This window comes from Ruditapes philippinarum, unplaced genomic scaffold (assembly GCF_026571515.1).
Source record: "Ruditapes philippinarum isolate M1 unplaced genomic scaffold, ASM2657151v2 ctg800_1_1_1_1, whole genome shotgun sequence".
Classification (NCBI taxonomy): Eukaryota; Metazoa; Mollusca; class Bivalvia; order Venerida; family Veneridae; genus Ruditapes; species Ruditapes philippinarum.
Genome location: NW_026863805.1, coordinates 1 through 13,642, shown reverse-complemented (window position 1 = coordinate 13,642; position 13,642 = coordinate 1). Strand labels below are relative to the sequence as shown.

Below are 13,642 nucleotides of genomic sequence, written 5' to 3'. Positions count from 1 at the left end.
TGTGTGTAAGATTTTCAAAATTTATGTTTTTTGACTTTTGGACCTCAGTGGAGTTCCTTTAAATGCTTGTGTTGACAGTGTAAAGCTAGGTCAGCTGGCACATTTTTGATTTGGCTTTACTTAATGTAAATAACAGAGAGTGCTACCATACTCAACAAGTCTTTTGTTTTCTGTACTCTTTTTAAGCAATTATATTTAGGCTATTGGATCAAGGTACGTTCCTCGCATTTTTAGTACTAGTACACTTGTCAATTTATTTCTTATAAACAAATAACATCGCTTGCAGGTTTTAAAAGTTTTAATATACAATCATGTCAATAAAATAAATAAATAGTTACACAACTTGCAGGGCATAATATCAACTCCTTAGTGCAGTAAGCTGTTTACTCCTATGAATAATGTTGTTGTTGCAGTGAGATGTCAATATATTTGATATTTTAAAAATCAGTTGTACAATACTTACATATGTTGTTGTTTTTATTATTTCAGATACAACTGAAGGACTATAGATTCTCACACAAGTTTAAGGAGGCCTGTAAGCGCGATGTAGAGGATAACTGTAAAGACAAACATAAAAAGTAAGAAGTGAGAGATAATTGAGCCCCATCATGACAAAACCAACATAATGGGTTTGCGACCAGCATGTATCCAGACCAGTCTGCGCATCTGCGCAGTCTTGCGCATCCGCGCAGTCTGATCACAAACCCTATAACAAGTAAAGAAACTGATAGCGAACAGCATGGATCCTGATCAGACTGCGCGGATGCGAAGGCTGGTCTGGATCCATGTTGGTTGCAAACCCATTATGTTGGTTTTGTCATGACGCAGCTCAATTATACTGTAAAACACTTATTATTCGCGAGAAATTTATTTTCGCTAATATTCGCGAGTTTTCTAAGACGCGAATTCGTATTTCTCGCGAATATTTCACTTTGTCTATACACTTGTCCGAAAATAAACACTATCCGAAAATGCGTACACATGGATATATATCTGCGGGAAAGTATCGAAACCAGTTCTAGTTACATCATGTAGCTATTCAAGTGTTGCAGCATATACATATCGTACAGATTACTAGTATGAACTATTTACCTGTAACAATTTGGTATTATTGAGGAATTGGAAAAAAAAATCTTCGCTGCATATTACCTGTGTCAAGGAAGGTAACTGTGACTTGCACTAAAATTAAGTACAAACAAATTAATGCGTCTCACAAAATTTTAATGGTATTTCTACAGATTGTTCTAATTGGTACAAATACTTTAGCACCTGCGAGTTGTTTGTAACATTTCTATTTATTGTATCCTATTGTATTGCACTACAGTTTAAGCCGGAGGGTAAACATAATCGTTTACTACAGGTTAGGCAAATTACAGTACCGTTTAATTGATTTTCGTCTGCTTGCCTTTGAATGGCTAATCAGTGAAACTTTAACACAGTGAACACATATCAAATAATTATCAAACTTTATTGTCATATTTTTAGACAGACGGTTTCACTTAACAAGAAGATTAGCAAGCTATCAGAAAAATCGATACAGATATAAATGCATTCGTCGCACAATAAACGATGCAAAGTTTAAGTGAACGGACAGGACAGAAAATATCCGAATGACATCGGGTTTCCGATTTCACATTTTTCGGGAAGACGCGAATTCATGTTGACGCGAAATAATTATTTTGGACATTTTGCCTCAAATTCGCGAAATAAGGTTCTCGCGAAAAATAAGTGTTTTACAGTATATAGGGGTCTATCAAGCAATGTGTTTCCCAACATTATTCCATGTGAATTGTTGAATATTTAATTTGTAGACATTAAACAGATACTATTGGGCACTGAGAAAAGTCGAGCACGCTGTCTTTAAGTTACCAATAGCTCTTGTTATAAGAGGAAATTGTAGCATATTTTCTCACAAGATAATGTAGTATATTTAATAATTGCCTGAAGATAAAAAATACTTTAAATGCAACAACATTCATGGTTTTATATCATAAAACCTTGTGAAAAGTTTTTTTGTAGCAATATATGTAATTATACCATTTTGAGGGGAAGAGGTCAAATAATGCCCTGAAATTGATGGGGAAAAACTGGAGATAAAGGTTTGATTCAAGCTCGAATTAACATTCTATTTTTAGAACAGAGATTGTATCGTGTCTGAGTGAGCTTGTAAGGGATGCTACGCTGAAAGAGGATAAACATGTAATTTCTGACGCTTGTAGAAATCAGCTTAGAGTGGAAGTTCTCTCAAGGGTATGTATTCTTATCATCAGAAATATTGTTTCACTAACAAGCCAATTTTACATCTTGCAAAAATGGGTATTTTGTCAAATTTTTATGTATGTATAAATTGTATCATTAATTAGAGTTTTTTTATCCTTAACTTAAATGTTTTTTGTTTATTTTAAAGGGTTTTTAGTCCCCTACTGGTTTACCGGAGGAGACTTTAGGTTTACCGTCTGTCTGTCCGTCCGTCTGTCTGTCCGAGCAAATATTTTGGGTTTAGGGGCTATATAACAGTAAAGAGAACAAAAGAGAACAATAAGTTCATTCCGTGATCAAAGGGTTTAGGGGCTAGTAGCCATTAAGGTAACAAAGAAAATAGCCCCTAAACCCAATATGTTGGAACGTCCGTCTGTCTGTCTGTCAGTCCGTCTGTCCGTCCACAAAACTGGATCCCGCGATAACTTAAAAAGGGCTGAAAATATTTTTATGAAACTTGATATATGGATAGATGGCAGTATGGAGATTATGCACATCTTTTTCTTTTCTTTCTATGTTGAAAATTCTGGTTGCTATGGCAACAAATAGACTGAAAATATGGCAAATTTTACACATAAACTGAATCCAGTGATAACTCAAAAAGTATTGGATATATTTTTATGAAACTTGACATATGGGTAGATGGCAGTCTGGAGATTATGCACGTCTTTTTCTTTTCTTCCTATGTTTGAAAATTCTGGTTGCTATGGCAACAAATAGGCTTAAAACATGGCAAATATAACATTATTTGTGATTAGTCAAAAAGAGCTGAAAATTTTTTATGAAATTGCATCTTTAATTCAAGAGTTATCTCCTCTTTAAGAATTTTGCTTTTAAAAATGTTATATTTTGGTAACAGGGATGTTTCAAATATTAACTTTAGAGTGTCCTTCAGTCCGTCTGTCTGTCTGTTCATAAAAACTGTTTCCTGTGATCACTTTTAAAGAACTTTTCCAACAAATTTACTTAAAATAGAGAAAAATTGAAACATTAGTGAATGGCCAATGGCCCTTCAGAATGTTGATGGGTTCTAACCGGTAGGGGACTTATTGATTGCTTGCAATACTATGATAATTGCTTGTTTCATTAGGTGAGACCAATATCTTTTTTGATTAATTATGTCATGGCCATGATTAAGAAAGATGATTTTAATGTGTTATTAATTTGTAATATTGAGCTATATTTAAATGGAGAGGAAGCATCATACACTTAGAATCTTTATCAACATGAAACTTGGAATACTTGCTTCTCATGACAAATTGCACTTGTTAGACAAGGGTCATAATTTTGAAAGCAATATATTTGGGGTTATGCCTCTTTTTTACTTAAGATTTTTTAACAGATGAACATTTATATCAAATAGGGTGCTCATGCATTTATCGAATTATCAATTAAATCATTTCTTGTACTGTTTTGACTTTAGATTGTTATAACGTTACAAAGGAGTTTATCTATGATGTGATTTATATTGCAGAGTGAGACTATAGAACTAGATCCAGAGTTGAAACTAATGTGTCAGCCATCTATAAATAAATATTGTCAGGGAAAGCATGCTGGGAATTCTGAGGTAAATAACTCATTGTTTGTACACATCTTGTGTTGCAGGGATTTGAATCTAGCCTTTTTTTAATTTGATTATACATGTAAATATTGTGTTGCAAAAAATTGATTCTAGTTTGTTCTCATTTAAATTATATACATTGTGTTGCCGGGATTTTTGTCAACTTTATTCTAGTATTGTCTTAGTTTCAAATGTGTAGAAAGAATGAACATAATTTTGTACAAAATGGTCATTAGGTAAATATTACTAAGTTGAGTTTATTATTATTTAAAGACCTATTTTTTGAGCATATGTACTACATGTTGCATCATACTTATGTGCTACATTATAAATCAAACATATGTGTTTCATGTAACAAATAAATTTATGTTATAGGTAATTGAGTGTTTGAAGAGACATGCAAAGGATTTAACTAAAGATTGTCATCAGAAGATCTTCCAAAGAGAGGTGAGTTGACAAGTAAAATTATTTCCAACCAAAGGGAACTGTTGGTAACAAAACTATTCTGTCATTTCAGAAAATCATTGCAATACACAAAAAAGAAAGCTCTTGTTAGCATGGCTTAGAGAGTTTGTTTATAGTCAACTAGTTTGGTTATGTTTGTAAATTAGCAAGACTGTAATTTTTTAATGCCAAACATTTCAAAGTAGTTTTGTTTTGATATTTTAATGAGTTCAAGATTGTGATTAGATGTATATACGAAAATGAGAAAGGATGAAAGTTTTGGGTTATTTGTTTATTTCTGTTCAGTTAGTGTACGAAAGTTCCTTTAAATACATATGTGTCACATAATATGGAACATTTCATCATGCCATTCAATAAGTTCTTAAGATGGAAACCGTTTAATTAGTTTCTTTTGGCAATTTTGATTATTTTGATGTTAAAGAATTTGAAATATGTAAAACTATGGACGTAATTTTCTTTTTTCTAGATTGATGAAGCTGTGCAAGGAGCAGATTATCTTTTGTTCAGGGAATGTAAACAAATGATAATGGTAATTTAATAAGATATTCATTTTATTAGCTCGACTATTCGAAGAATATGAGAGCTATTGTAGTCGCCCCGGCGATTATTACTTGAGATATTTAATTGAAACTCACAATACTTATTTATAGTAACAAGGTACATCAGATTGACAAGTTGGATAACTCTGCCTACAATATTGACAGAATTATGCCCCTTTTTAACTTAGAAATTTTGGTTAAAGTTTTTTGTAAAGTCAAATATCTCAATTATTGCTTGAGATATTCAATTGAAACTTACAATACTTATTTATAGTAACAAGGTACATCAGATTGACAAGTTGGATAACTCTGCCTACAATATTGACAGAATTATGCCCCTTTGGAACTTAGAAATTTTGGTTAAAGTTTTTTTGTAAAGTCAAATATCTCAATTATTGCTTGAGATATTCAATTGAAATTTAAAATACTTTTTTATAGTAACAATGTACATCAGTTTGCAAAATTGCATAACTCTGCCTGCAAGATTTGCAGAATTATTTGCCCCTTTGAAACTTAGAAATTTTGGTTAAAAGTTAAAGGTCTTCAAAGATATTTACTTGAAACTTTACACATGCACTTAAGGTCATAATTGGAGGGTCATAATTGTATGTCACTGACCAAGTTCCATAACTCTATCTTGCATTAAGGCTGATTCATATCTCCTTTTCTACCTAGTCTCTTGGTTAATGTTTACATGCAAGTTTTACATATCTCAATAACTATTAAAGATATTTATTTAAAACTTCACATATGCATTTAGGGTCATAATTGTAGGTCACTGACAAAGATCCATAATTCTATCTTGCATTTAGGCTGATTTTTCTCCCCTTTTTCAACTTAGAAATTCATGGTAGGGTTTTGCTTGTAAGCTGTTATCTCAATAACTACTGAAGGGTTTGTGCCTTTTTTGGGACACTTTTATGCATCCATAATAATAAATCAGTGAGTTACTTGATAAAACATCTTAATAACAAGCCTTTGTACCTTTTCTGTCAAATGTATGTGTTCATAGGTAATTAGTATTATTATACTCAATAAAACACCCTTGTGACATTACCTTCCGAATAGTCAAGCAAATACTGTATAATTAGACTCTCTCTAAGGCCTATAACATGAATTTATAAAAAAAAACTAGCCCTTTTGTGAACTTTAAAAATTTAACATTATCAAGGCTCCTTTACTATCAAGCACTAAGAATAGTCGAGCGTGCTGTCCTACCGACAGCTCTTGTTTTTAGAACAGTTATTTTTAGAACAGTTATTTTTAGATTGTCTATTTTGAAGAAAAAGTCAAGCTGTTATGGTCACTGCTTCATCATCATTATCATTATTGTGCAAAAACTTAAATGAAGCCCATTATTCAGAAATTTTATATAAGTTATCAACATGAACTTAGAATACTTGTATATCATTACAAGGTGCAGTTGTTAGACAAAGGGCATTATTTTCAGCTTAATTTCTAGAGTTATGCCCCTTTTTAACTTAGTGGCTGAGTTGGTGAATCCCTCACCTAAGTTGTGGATTTGAATTTGGATTATTTCATATGAGGAAGTTATTCAGCTTGTCAAATGAAAGACGATGGTTTTACTTGTATGCCAGTTTGTGCTATAATATGTACCTTGGGGCACATGAGGTGTTTCTTCAGCAGCAAAGCTGGAAAGTCACCATATGATTGTTAAAGTGAAACTGAACAAAACAAATCTGATTCATACAGTCCATGCAAAGTAATTTGTAGATAATGCCCTAGTTTATATCACTGATATAACACTAGCATTCACTGGTGATCTTTAATTCACCAAAAGATTTTGGAAGCAGACATGATATTTTAGACAATTCTGCTCTATAGCTTTATAGTAACTGTTCTCTGATCCTAGATTACAAGGATTAAACTTTATTGCAAGAGTAAATATCAAAGACAAAAAAGTATATGGATCTGATATTGTACTATTTTTGATAGTTTATACACATTAAATTTAGTTTGATTGTGTTGGAAGCTACAAGCTTATTGAAACATTTTCGAATCTGTTCCTGGAACCAACCAGTACTAAGCAATGAGTGTAAATTTTCTTGCTGAATGGCTTGTTCCTGACAAGGTTTGAACCCATGCTGTCAGCAATCTTAGATTACTAGTCTAACGCATTACCCACTTAGCCAGGCTGCCATTTAGATGTTGTTTTTTTTCTGTTAAGCGATGAGTCTCCTTTAATGTGAGTCACATGACTGTTTGCTGATGTCACATGACTGCCTGCTGATGTCACATGACTGTATGTTCTATAAATAGTTGCATAATCTATTGATAGTTTTATATATGTATTTGACAGACATATTGTAAGCACAAGGACCATGGTGATGTATTTGAATGTTTGAAGAATAGTATGAACAGTGATGGTTTTGATTCTAAATGTAGAGGAGTTGTTCTCAGAAGAGCTATGCAACAAACAAAAGGTGTTTTTATTGTGTATTTGTTTTAAATATTTTTTTGCCAATGTTCATAGGTTATAAAACAAACAGAAAACATTGTTTTGTATTGTTGAAAGTTAAGAAATGACTGATCATACTAAGCAGGGATTTTACCTGCTTGAATCTTTATTAAGCAAGTCTTGCTATATAAATTAAGATTACTGAATTTTTCCCTGTCATAGTTAGCACTTGAACCTTTTAACTGTAGAATTATCAATCACTTTCCTGAAAATATTCTAAATAACTGAAGTTTCTAATGGTTGTGTGGTTCCTGCTATAGAATGTAAGATAAAGAATTTATTATTAACCTTGTGTGTGAGTTCTTATTTATTCCTCTCCGAAATCTCATAGTTGACACGTCTGCAACAGATTCTGCCCTTGCAACCAGTGCAGACAAAGATCAGCTGGTCCATTTGTGCTGGCTGATCATGCACTGTACTGATTGCTATTCGGTCAGTGATTGAATTTGAAAAAAAAAATCCCGTAACATGACATGGTTTTGAAAGATGGACAAGTTGTTAAAAGATATTTTGCATGGTAAATGATGTTTCCTGTAAAGATCTCTTAAGAAGGAATTTGACAGTATGATTAGCAAAAGAGAATTTGGACTTTGATATTAAAATCCTGAAATCCTTTAACTTTGATGCACTTTTTTCCAAAATTTGAAACAGCACAAATCCATGACACAAAGTTTATAAATATGTTTTGTGCTGTAGATTACAGACTAAATTTAAACCTGGCGAAGTCTTGTCGACTGGATATACCCAAGTTCTGTAAGGATGTTGTTGCCGAGGCTAAAAGAGAGGAGTCAAATCTTGAATATGAAGGAAGGGTTATAAATTGTCTCAAAATACATTTTATCAAAAAGGTAAGAATATTTCCAAATAATAATATACATTTAAGCTTCCAAAATACTTTTTTTAATTTTCAAAAAGTTTTTATTTACAGAGCAACAGTTTCAGGAATGTTTTTATTTATTGGAAATATTTCTGAACCATGTTTTGCGTTTTTCTTATTTTACTGTAAGTTCAGTTGTAGTGTTTTAGTATGGCAGTCAAAAAACGACACTTAGTTGAATATTAAAATATTATAAAACACATGTTTGCCCTTTCTTGAGAGATAAAAAAATGAATAATTGTTGTCATTTCCCAGGTTTTTCTATGAAAGACATAGCATTTACATGAAGTGTTTTTCCATCAGAAACTATGTAGAAGAAAGCTGAATGATTAATTGTTGATAATCACTTAAACTTCATATTTTTGAATTAAACAAGATGTTTTATTTTGTATTTATATTGTAAATATTAAAATATTGTACTGTATTTTTTGTATTACAGGAGCTTTCAAAAGAATGTCATATAGAGATTAAGTCATTGATTAAAGACACAAAACTTGATATAAACATGGATCCTGTACTTATGCATGCTTGTGAATCACAGGTAAGTGTTTGAAAAAATTGTTAACTGTGGATTTTTATAGCTAAATAGATAATTGTTAGAAATATTCACATGGTAATATCTTAACTCAGCTAGTTGACCAGTGAATTAATTTTTTTACGGTAGTTGATTGACCAGTGAATATAATTTCTTACCTCATTTGGTTGACCAGTGAATGTAATTTCTTTCCTCAGCTGGTTGACCAGTGAATTTAATTTTTTACCGTAGTTGATTGACCAGTGAATATTATCTTTTACCTTAGTTGGTTGACCAGTGAAGGTAATCTCTTACCTCAGTTAGTTGACCAGTGAATGTTATCTCTTACCTCAGTTGGTTGACCAGTGAATGTTATCTCTTACCTCAGTTAGTTGACCAGTGAATATTATCTCTTACCTCAGTTAGTTGACCAGTGAATGTTATCTCTTACCTCAGTTAGTTGACCAGTGAATGTAATCTCTTACCTCAGTTGGTTGACCAGTGAATGTAATCTCTTACCTCAGTTGGTTGACCAGTGAATGTAATCTCTTACCTCAGTTGGTTGACCAGTGAATGTAATCTCTTACCTCAGTTGGTTGACCAGTGAATGTAATCTCTTACCCCAGTTGGTTGACCAGTGAATGTAATCTCTTACCTCAGTTGGTTGACCAGTGAATGTTATCTCTTACCTCAGTTAGTTGACCAGTGAATATTATCTCTTACCTCAGTTAGTTGACCAGTGAAGGTAATCTCTTACCTCAGTTGGTTGACCAGTGAATGTTATCTCTTACCTCAGTTGGTTGACCAGTGAATGTAATCTCTTACCTAAGTCAGTTGATCAGTGAATGTAATCTCTTACCTAAGTCAGTTGACCAGTGAATGTTATCTCTTACCTAAGCTGGTTGACCAGTGAATGTATTCTCTTACCTCAGCTGGTTGACCAGTGAATGTAATTTCTTACCCCAGTTGGTTGACAAGTGAATGTAATTTCTTACACCAGTTGGTTGACAAGTGAATGTAATCTCTTACCTCAGTTGGTTGACCAGTGAATGTTATCTCTTACCTCAGTTGGTTGACCAGTGAATGTAATCTCTTACCTCAGCTGGTTGACCAGTGAATGTAATCTCTTACCCCAGTTGGTTGACCAGTGAATGTAATCTCTTACCTCAGTTGGTTGACAAGTGAATGTAATCTCTTACCCCAATTGGTTGACCAGTGAATGTTATCTCTTACCTCATTTGATTGACCAATGAATGTAATCTCTTACCTCAGGATATTTTGAATCCTATTAAAATGTTGCTCTGAGACATATGACCCCCAACATGAGCATTATAAGGGGGTTGCGGTTTAATTTGATATGTGTCATATGCTTAAAAATATTCGGCTTTACGTTGAAGTGATTCTGATAATTAGCCATTGTGTGATTGGAGGACATAATATAAAGAAACTTATAACTTATTTATTGAATATCTATGTCATGTAATTAATTATTACTGAAGTATAAAGTTAAATGTGTTGAAATATAATTTTTTGTCAGATAAGAGCATACTGTCATCAAGAGATAGGTGACATGGAGGCAAACCAATTAAAGTTCTCTCCACATGATACTGGAGATAAAGTACAGATCTGCTTACAAGAGAAATACAAGGAAGGAAAAGTTTCACAAACATCTGTCTGTGGAAGGGTATGTTATAATGTTCATTTACTCACTTTTTCATACACAGTTTTTCACCAGTGAAGAGCTCAAGTGGTTCAGGTTTCAGACTTTTTTTACCAATTGCACCTTACAACTGTTGATTTAAATATTAAGACAAATGTTGATTTTTTGTTGTTGCAAAGTTGTTATTTTTCCTAGCTTGCAAAACGGATGTCAGCTGAACTTCCCCTGATGCATTTCTTCATAAGTAAAACATGACCTGTATACATAAAACTGTTGCATATTGGTTAGAACTTTTAACCAAATGTCTAAAATATTAGAAATCTTCGAATTATTTTGTTAATATTCATGGACAAAAAGTACTAGTTCTAGGTATGGTGAAATTTTGACATAATGTTTTTAGGACTTTATTCTGCTACTGAATGGTTAAAGTCACCAAACATGTATCAGTGATGTTTACATACCAAACTGACTTAGAAATGAAAAAATGGTTAAATGTTTTCAGGAGATAGCTAGAACAATTGAGGAGGCTCATGTTGACATTAATATAGATCCTCAGTTACATGTGGCTTGTCAGCAAGATCTAATGAGATGGTGTCATGACATTGACTCTGGAGAGGGAAAAAGTAAGTTTGAGAGATAAACTTAACATTGAAATGAAGGGATTCTAATGCATTATAGCACTTTTTATATCCTCACCATTTTTATATCCTCACCAATCACTGTGGTGGAGGCTGTACTGGAATTACTTTGTTGTGTTGGTCTGTCTGTTGGTCGAACTGGACATCTGTCTATCCATACCTCTACACTATATGTCCGCTCTGTAAATCCTATACCCCTTGAAGAATTATTTGCAATCTGGCTCATGTTCACCTGAAAAATATATGTGCAGAACCGATGCAATCACTGTGCAGACTAAAAGTCAAGGTCACCCTTGAAGGCCAAAATTCAGACAATTTTGTGTCTGCATTATAAATTTGATACTTTATGAAGGACTTTCTTCAAACTTTGCTCAAATGTTCTCCTTTAAAAATAATAATTAATTGCACTACATAAAGTTATGTGACATAGAAATGGTAGGTTCATTCTTCACCCCTGTGGCAGCTCTATTTTCTGGATTTTGAGTTCTTCTTTACTAAAATGCAACTAATATTTTGTCTGGAATATTTTGCTTAAAGCCAGTAAATCTTTCTTAGTTCTCAGGATTTTCACAAAAGTATTGCTCAGTTTTCTACAAGTTTTTTTTTATGATGATTAGCAATCTTTTTCTTTAAAATATTGGATGACGTGAGAAAATCTTAAAATTGCTTTTGAACAAACTCTCATATAACTTCCAGTATCAAAATTAAGAAATTTGTTATGATATTCAAATTTGTTAACTTTCAGAAATGTCTTGTCTGCTCACTGTATTAGAGGATTATCCAGATAAGATGAAAGCCAAGTGTAGTACACTTCTAGCACAGCGCAGAACTCTCTGGGAATATGCAGCAAAGGTAAAACTTGACATACAGAAATGGTTATTAAATCATTCTCAGTCAATAAGCTCCTTTTACATCGTGCTTTGGGTGTTGATTGAAACAGGTTGTTAAAAAGACTAGTAAAAAGTCAGTGGTTCTACTCCAATGCCCTCTGATACCTGTAATAATGTACACAGGTGTTAACGAGATCTTTCTGTCTCCCTGATGTCAGTGAATAGTTTTGAATAATTTTGAAGTGAGTGAAGGTGTGTCTCTGACCACTTGCCCCTCACAGCTGTGGGTATAAATCCCAACTGGGACTTTGGATTCTTTTATGTGAGGAAGCTATCCAGCTAGATTACTGAACATCAATGGTTCTACTCGGGTACCTGTTTGCGCCTGAAATAATGCATAAAAGGGCACCTGGGGTCTTCCTCCACCAGTAAAGCTAGAAAGTAGCTGTATGACCCATACTGGGTAGGTGTGATGTAAAACCCAACACACAAAAAAAAATTGTTGAAGTGAAAGGCAAATTTCGATGTATATATTTGTATATTTCAGTATGCTCCGGCAGAGTCCCTAAGTGACTTGAGTCAACAAGTGCTCTCATCTCCAGCGAAAAACTATTTGATGGGTGTTTTAATGACAATCATAGGAATTATATTTATAGTTGGAATTACATGTGGTAGAGTGACTAAACGTGTTACTAGGGAACAGAAAACTAAATAATTCTGATACAGCTTCTATTTATACTAGAGTGAATGATGAACATTTGTGACTAAACTACTGCAGAGATATAAAAATGGAATGAAAGTGCTATTAAATTTTATATAAACTTACAGCTAATGTGTTAACTTTTGATAATTGAGGTGATAATTTTATAACTATTCTTACAATGTCGTCATCATTCATAAAGAATTAGAATTTAGTTTTTGCAGAAATAATATTTCAGATTTTGAAGAAGAAATAAAAAGGCACTGATACATTAAATGAATGAATCTAGGTTAATTATTATACTTACAAAGTTATCATTTAAACATTTTCTCTGTGGGTGGGAACTATTATCAACCATACAACCAGTACAGCCCATTTGTGCTGCCTGATCATGGTCTGCACTTTTGGCTATACAGTCAGTGCTTTATTTTGAAAATTATACTAAATATGATGAATGGTTTTGTCCTGATTAAAAGATGGATTAGTCTATTTAGCATGGTAAGGGTTACCCGAGCATAGAACCTTTTATCACAATACATTCAACTCCTTATATATGGCAGAAATATTATAATAATTTAATTAAGCTACATAGATTGTTTAAAATGTCACAAATTATTGGCACATTGTCTTGGAAATGCATTGAGTTTCAGAATATCATTTAATCATTTTATGGACTTGTATATTTATGGATTAATTTCTAACTTTGTAAAATGTTAAAATCGAGTAGAAGTACAAGTTATATAACAATGTTCTGTTTATACCTTGAACTAACTTTCTTTAGTGTTTTAACGTTTAAACTGTGTTCATGCAATATGGAATGAGCCTTCAATAAGGAATCCCTTATTTAAATACCATACCATGTACAATGTTCTAAGTTTCTGCATGGAGCATTGATACAAAATATTACAGAAGGAATTAATATTGTCTGATACCTGTGTCAGAATATGATATGATATATGATATGTATACTCATCTACTATTCTCATCAGTAGTGTTATATTTCATGCATTTATTGACAGTTATAACACTGTTACGGCCTGTGAAAATGCTCTAAATTAATTACTGTATAAATGATATGATTACTTGATGGAATTGCAAGTGATTGAAATAAGAAATTAAT

The 13,642-nt window shown here is 32.8% G+C and overlaps 1 protein-coding gene across 1 annotated transcript in view; it reads left to right on the top strand.

The window, feature by feature from the left end:
- LOC132723388 (Golgi apparatus protein 1-like) overlaps positions 1-13,107 on the top strand; it is a 41,587-nt gene extending 28,480 nt beyond the window's left edge. The window contains exons 15-26 of the mRNA XM_060708093.1: positions 490-578; positions 2,136-2,250; positions 3,734-3,826; positions 4,196-4,267; positions 4,752-4,814; positions 7,145-7,268; positions 8,000-8,151; positions 8,620-8,721; positions 10,232-10,378; positions 10,857-10,977; positions 11,738-11,844; positions 12,370-13,107. Of these exons, the coding sequence (XP_060564076.1) occupies positions 490-578; positions 2,136-2,250; positions 3,734-3,826; positions 4,196-4,267; positions 4,752-4,814; positions 7,145-7,268; positions 8,000-8,151; positions 8,620-8,721; positions 10,232-10,378; positions 10,857-10,977; positions 11,738-11,844; positions 12,370-12,537 (1,353 nt within the window). The 3' untranslated portion in view covers positions 12,538-13,107. The remainder of the gene's footprint in view (positions 1-489; positions 579-2,135; positions 2,251-3,733; positions 3,827-4,195; positions 4,268-4,751; positions 4,815-7,144; positions 7,269-7,999; positions 8,152-8,619; positions 8,722-10,231; positions 10,379-10,856; positions 10,978-11,737; positions 11,845-12,369) is intronic.
- The last annotated feature ends 535 nt before the right edge of the window (positions 13,108-13,642 follow it).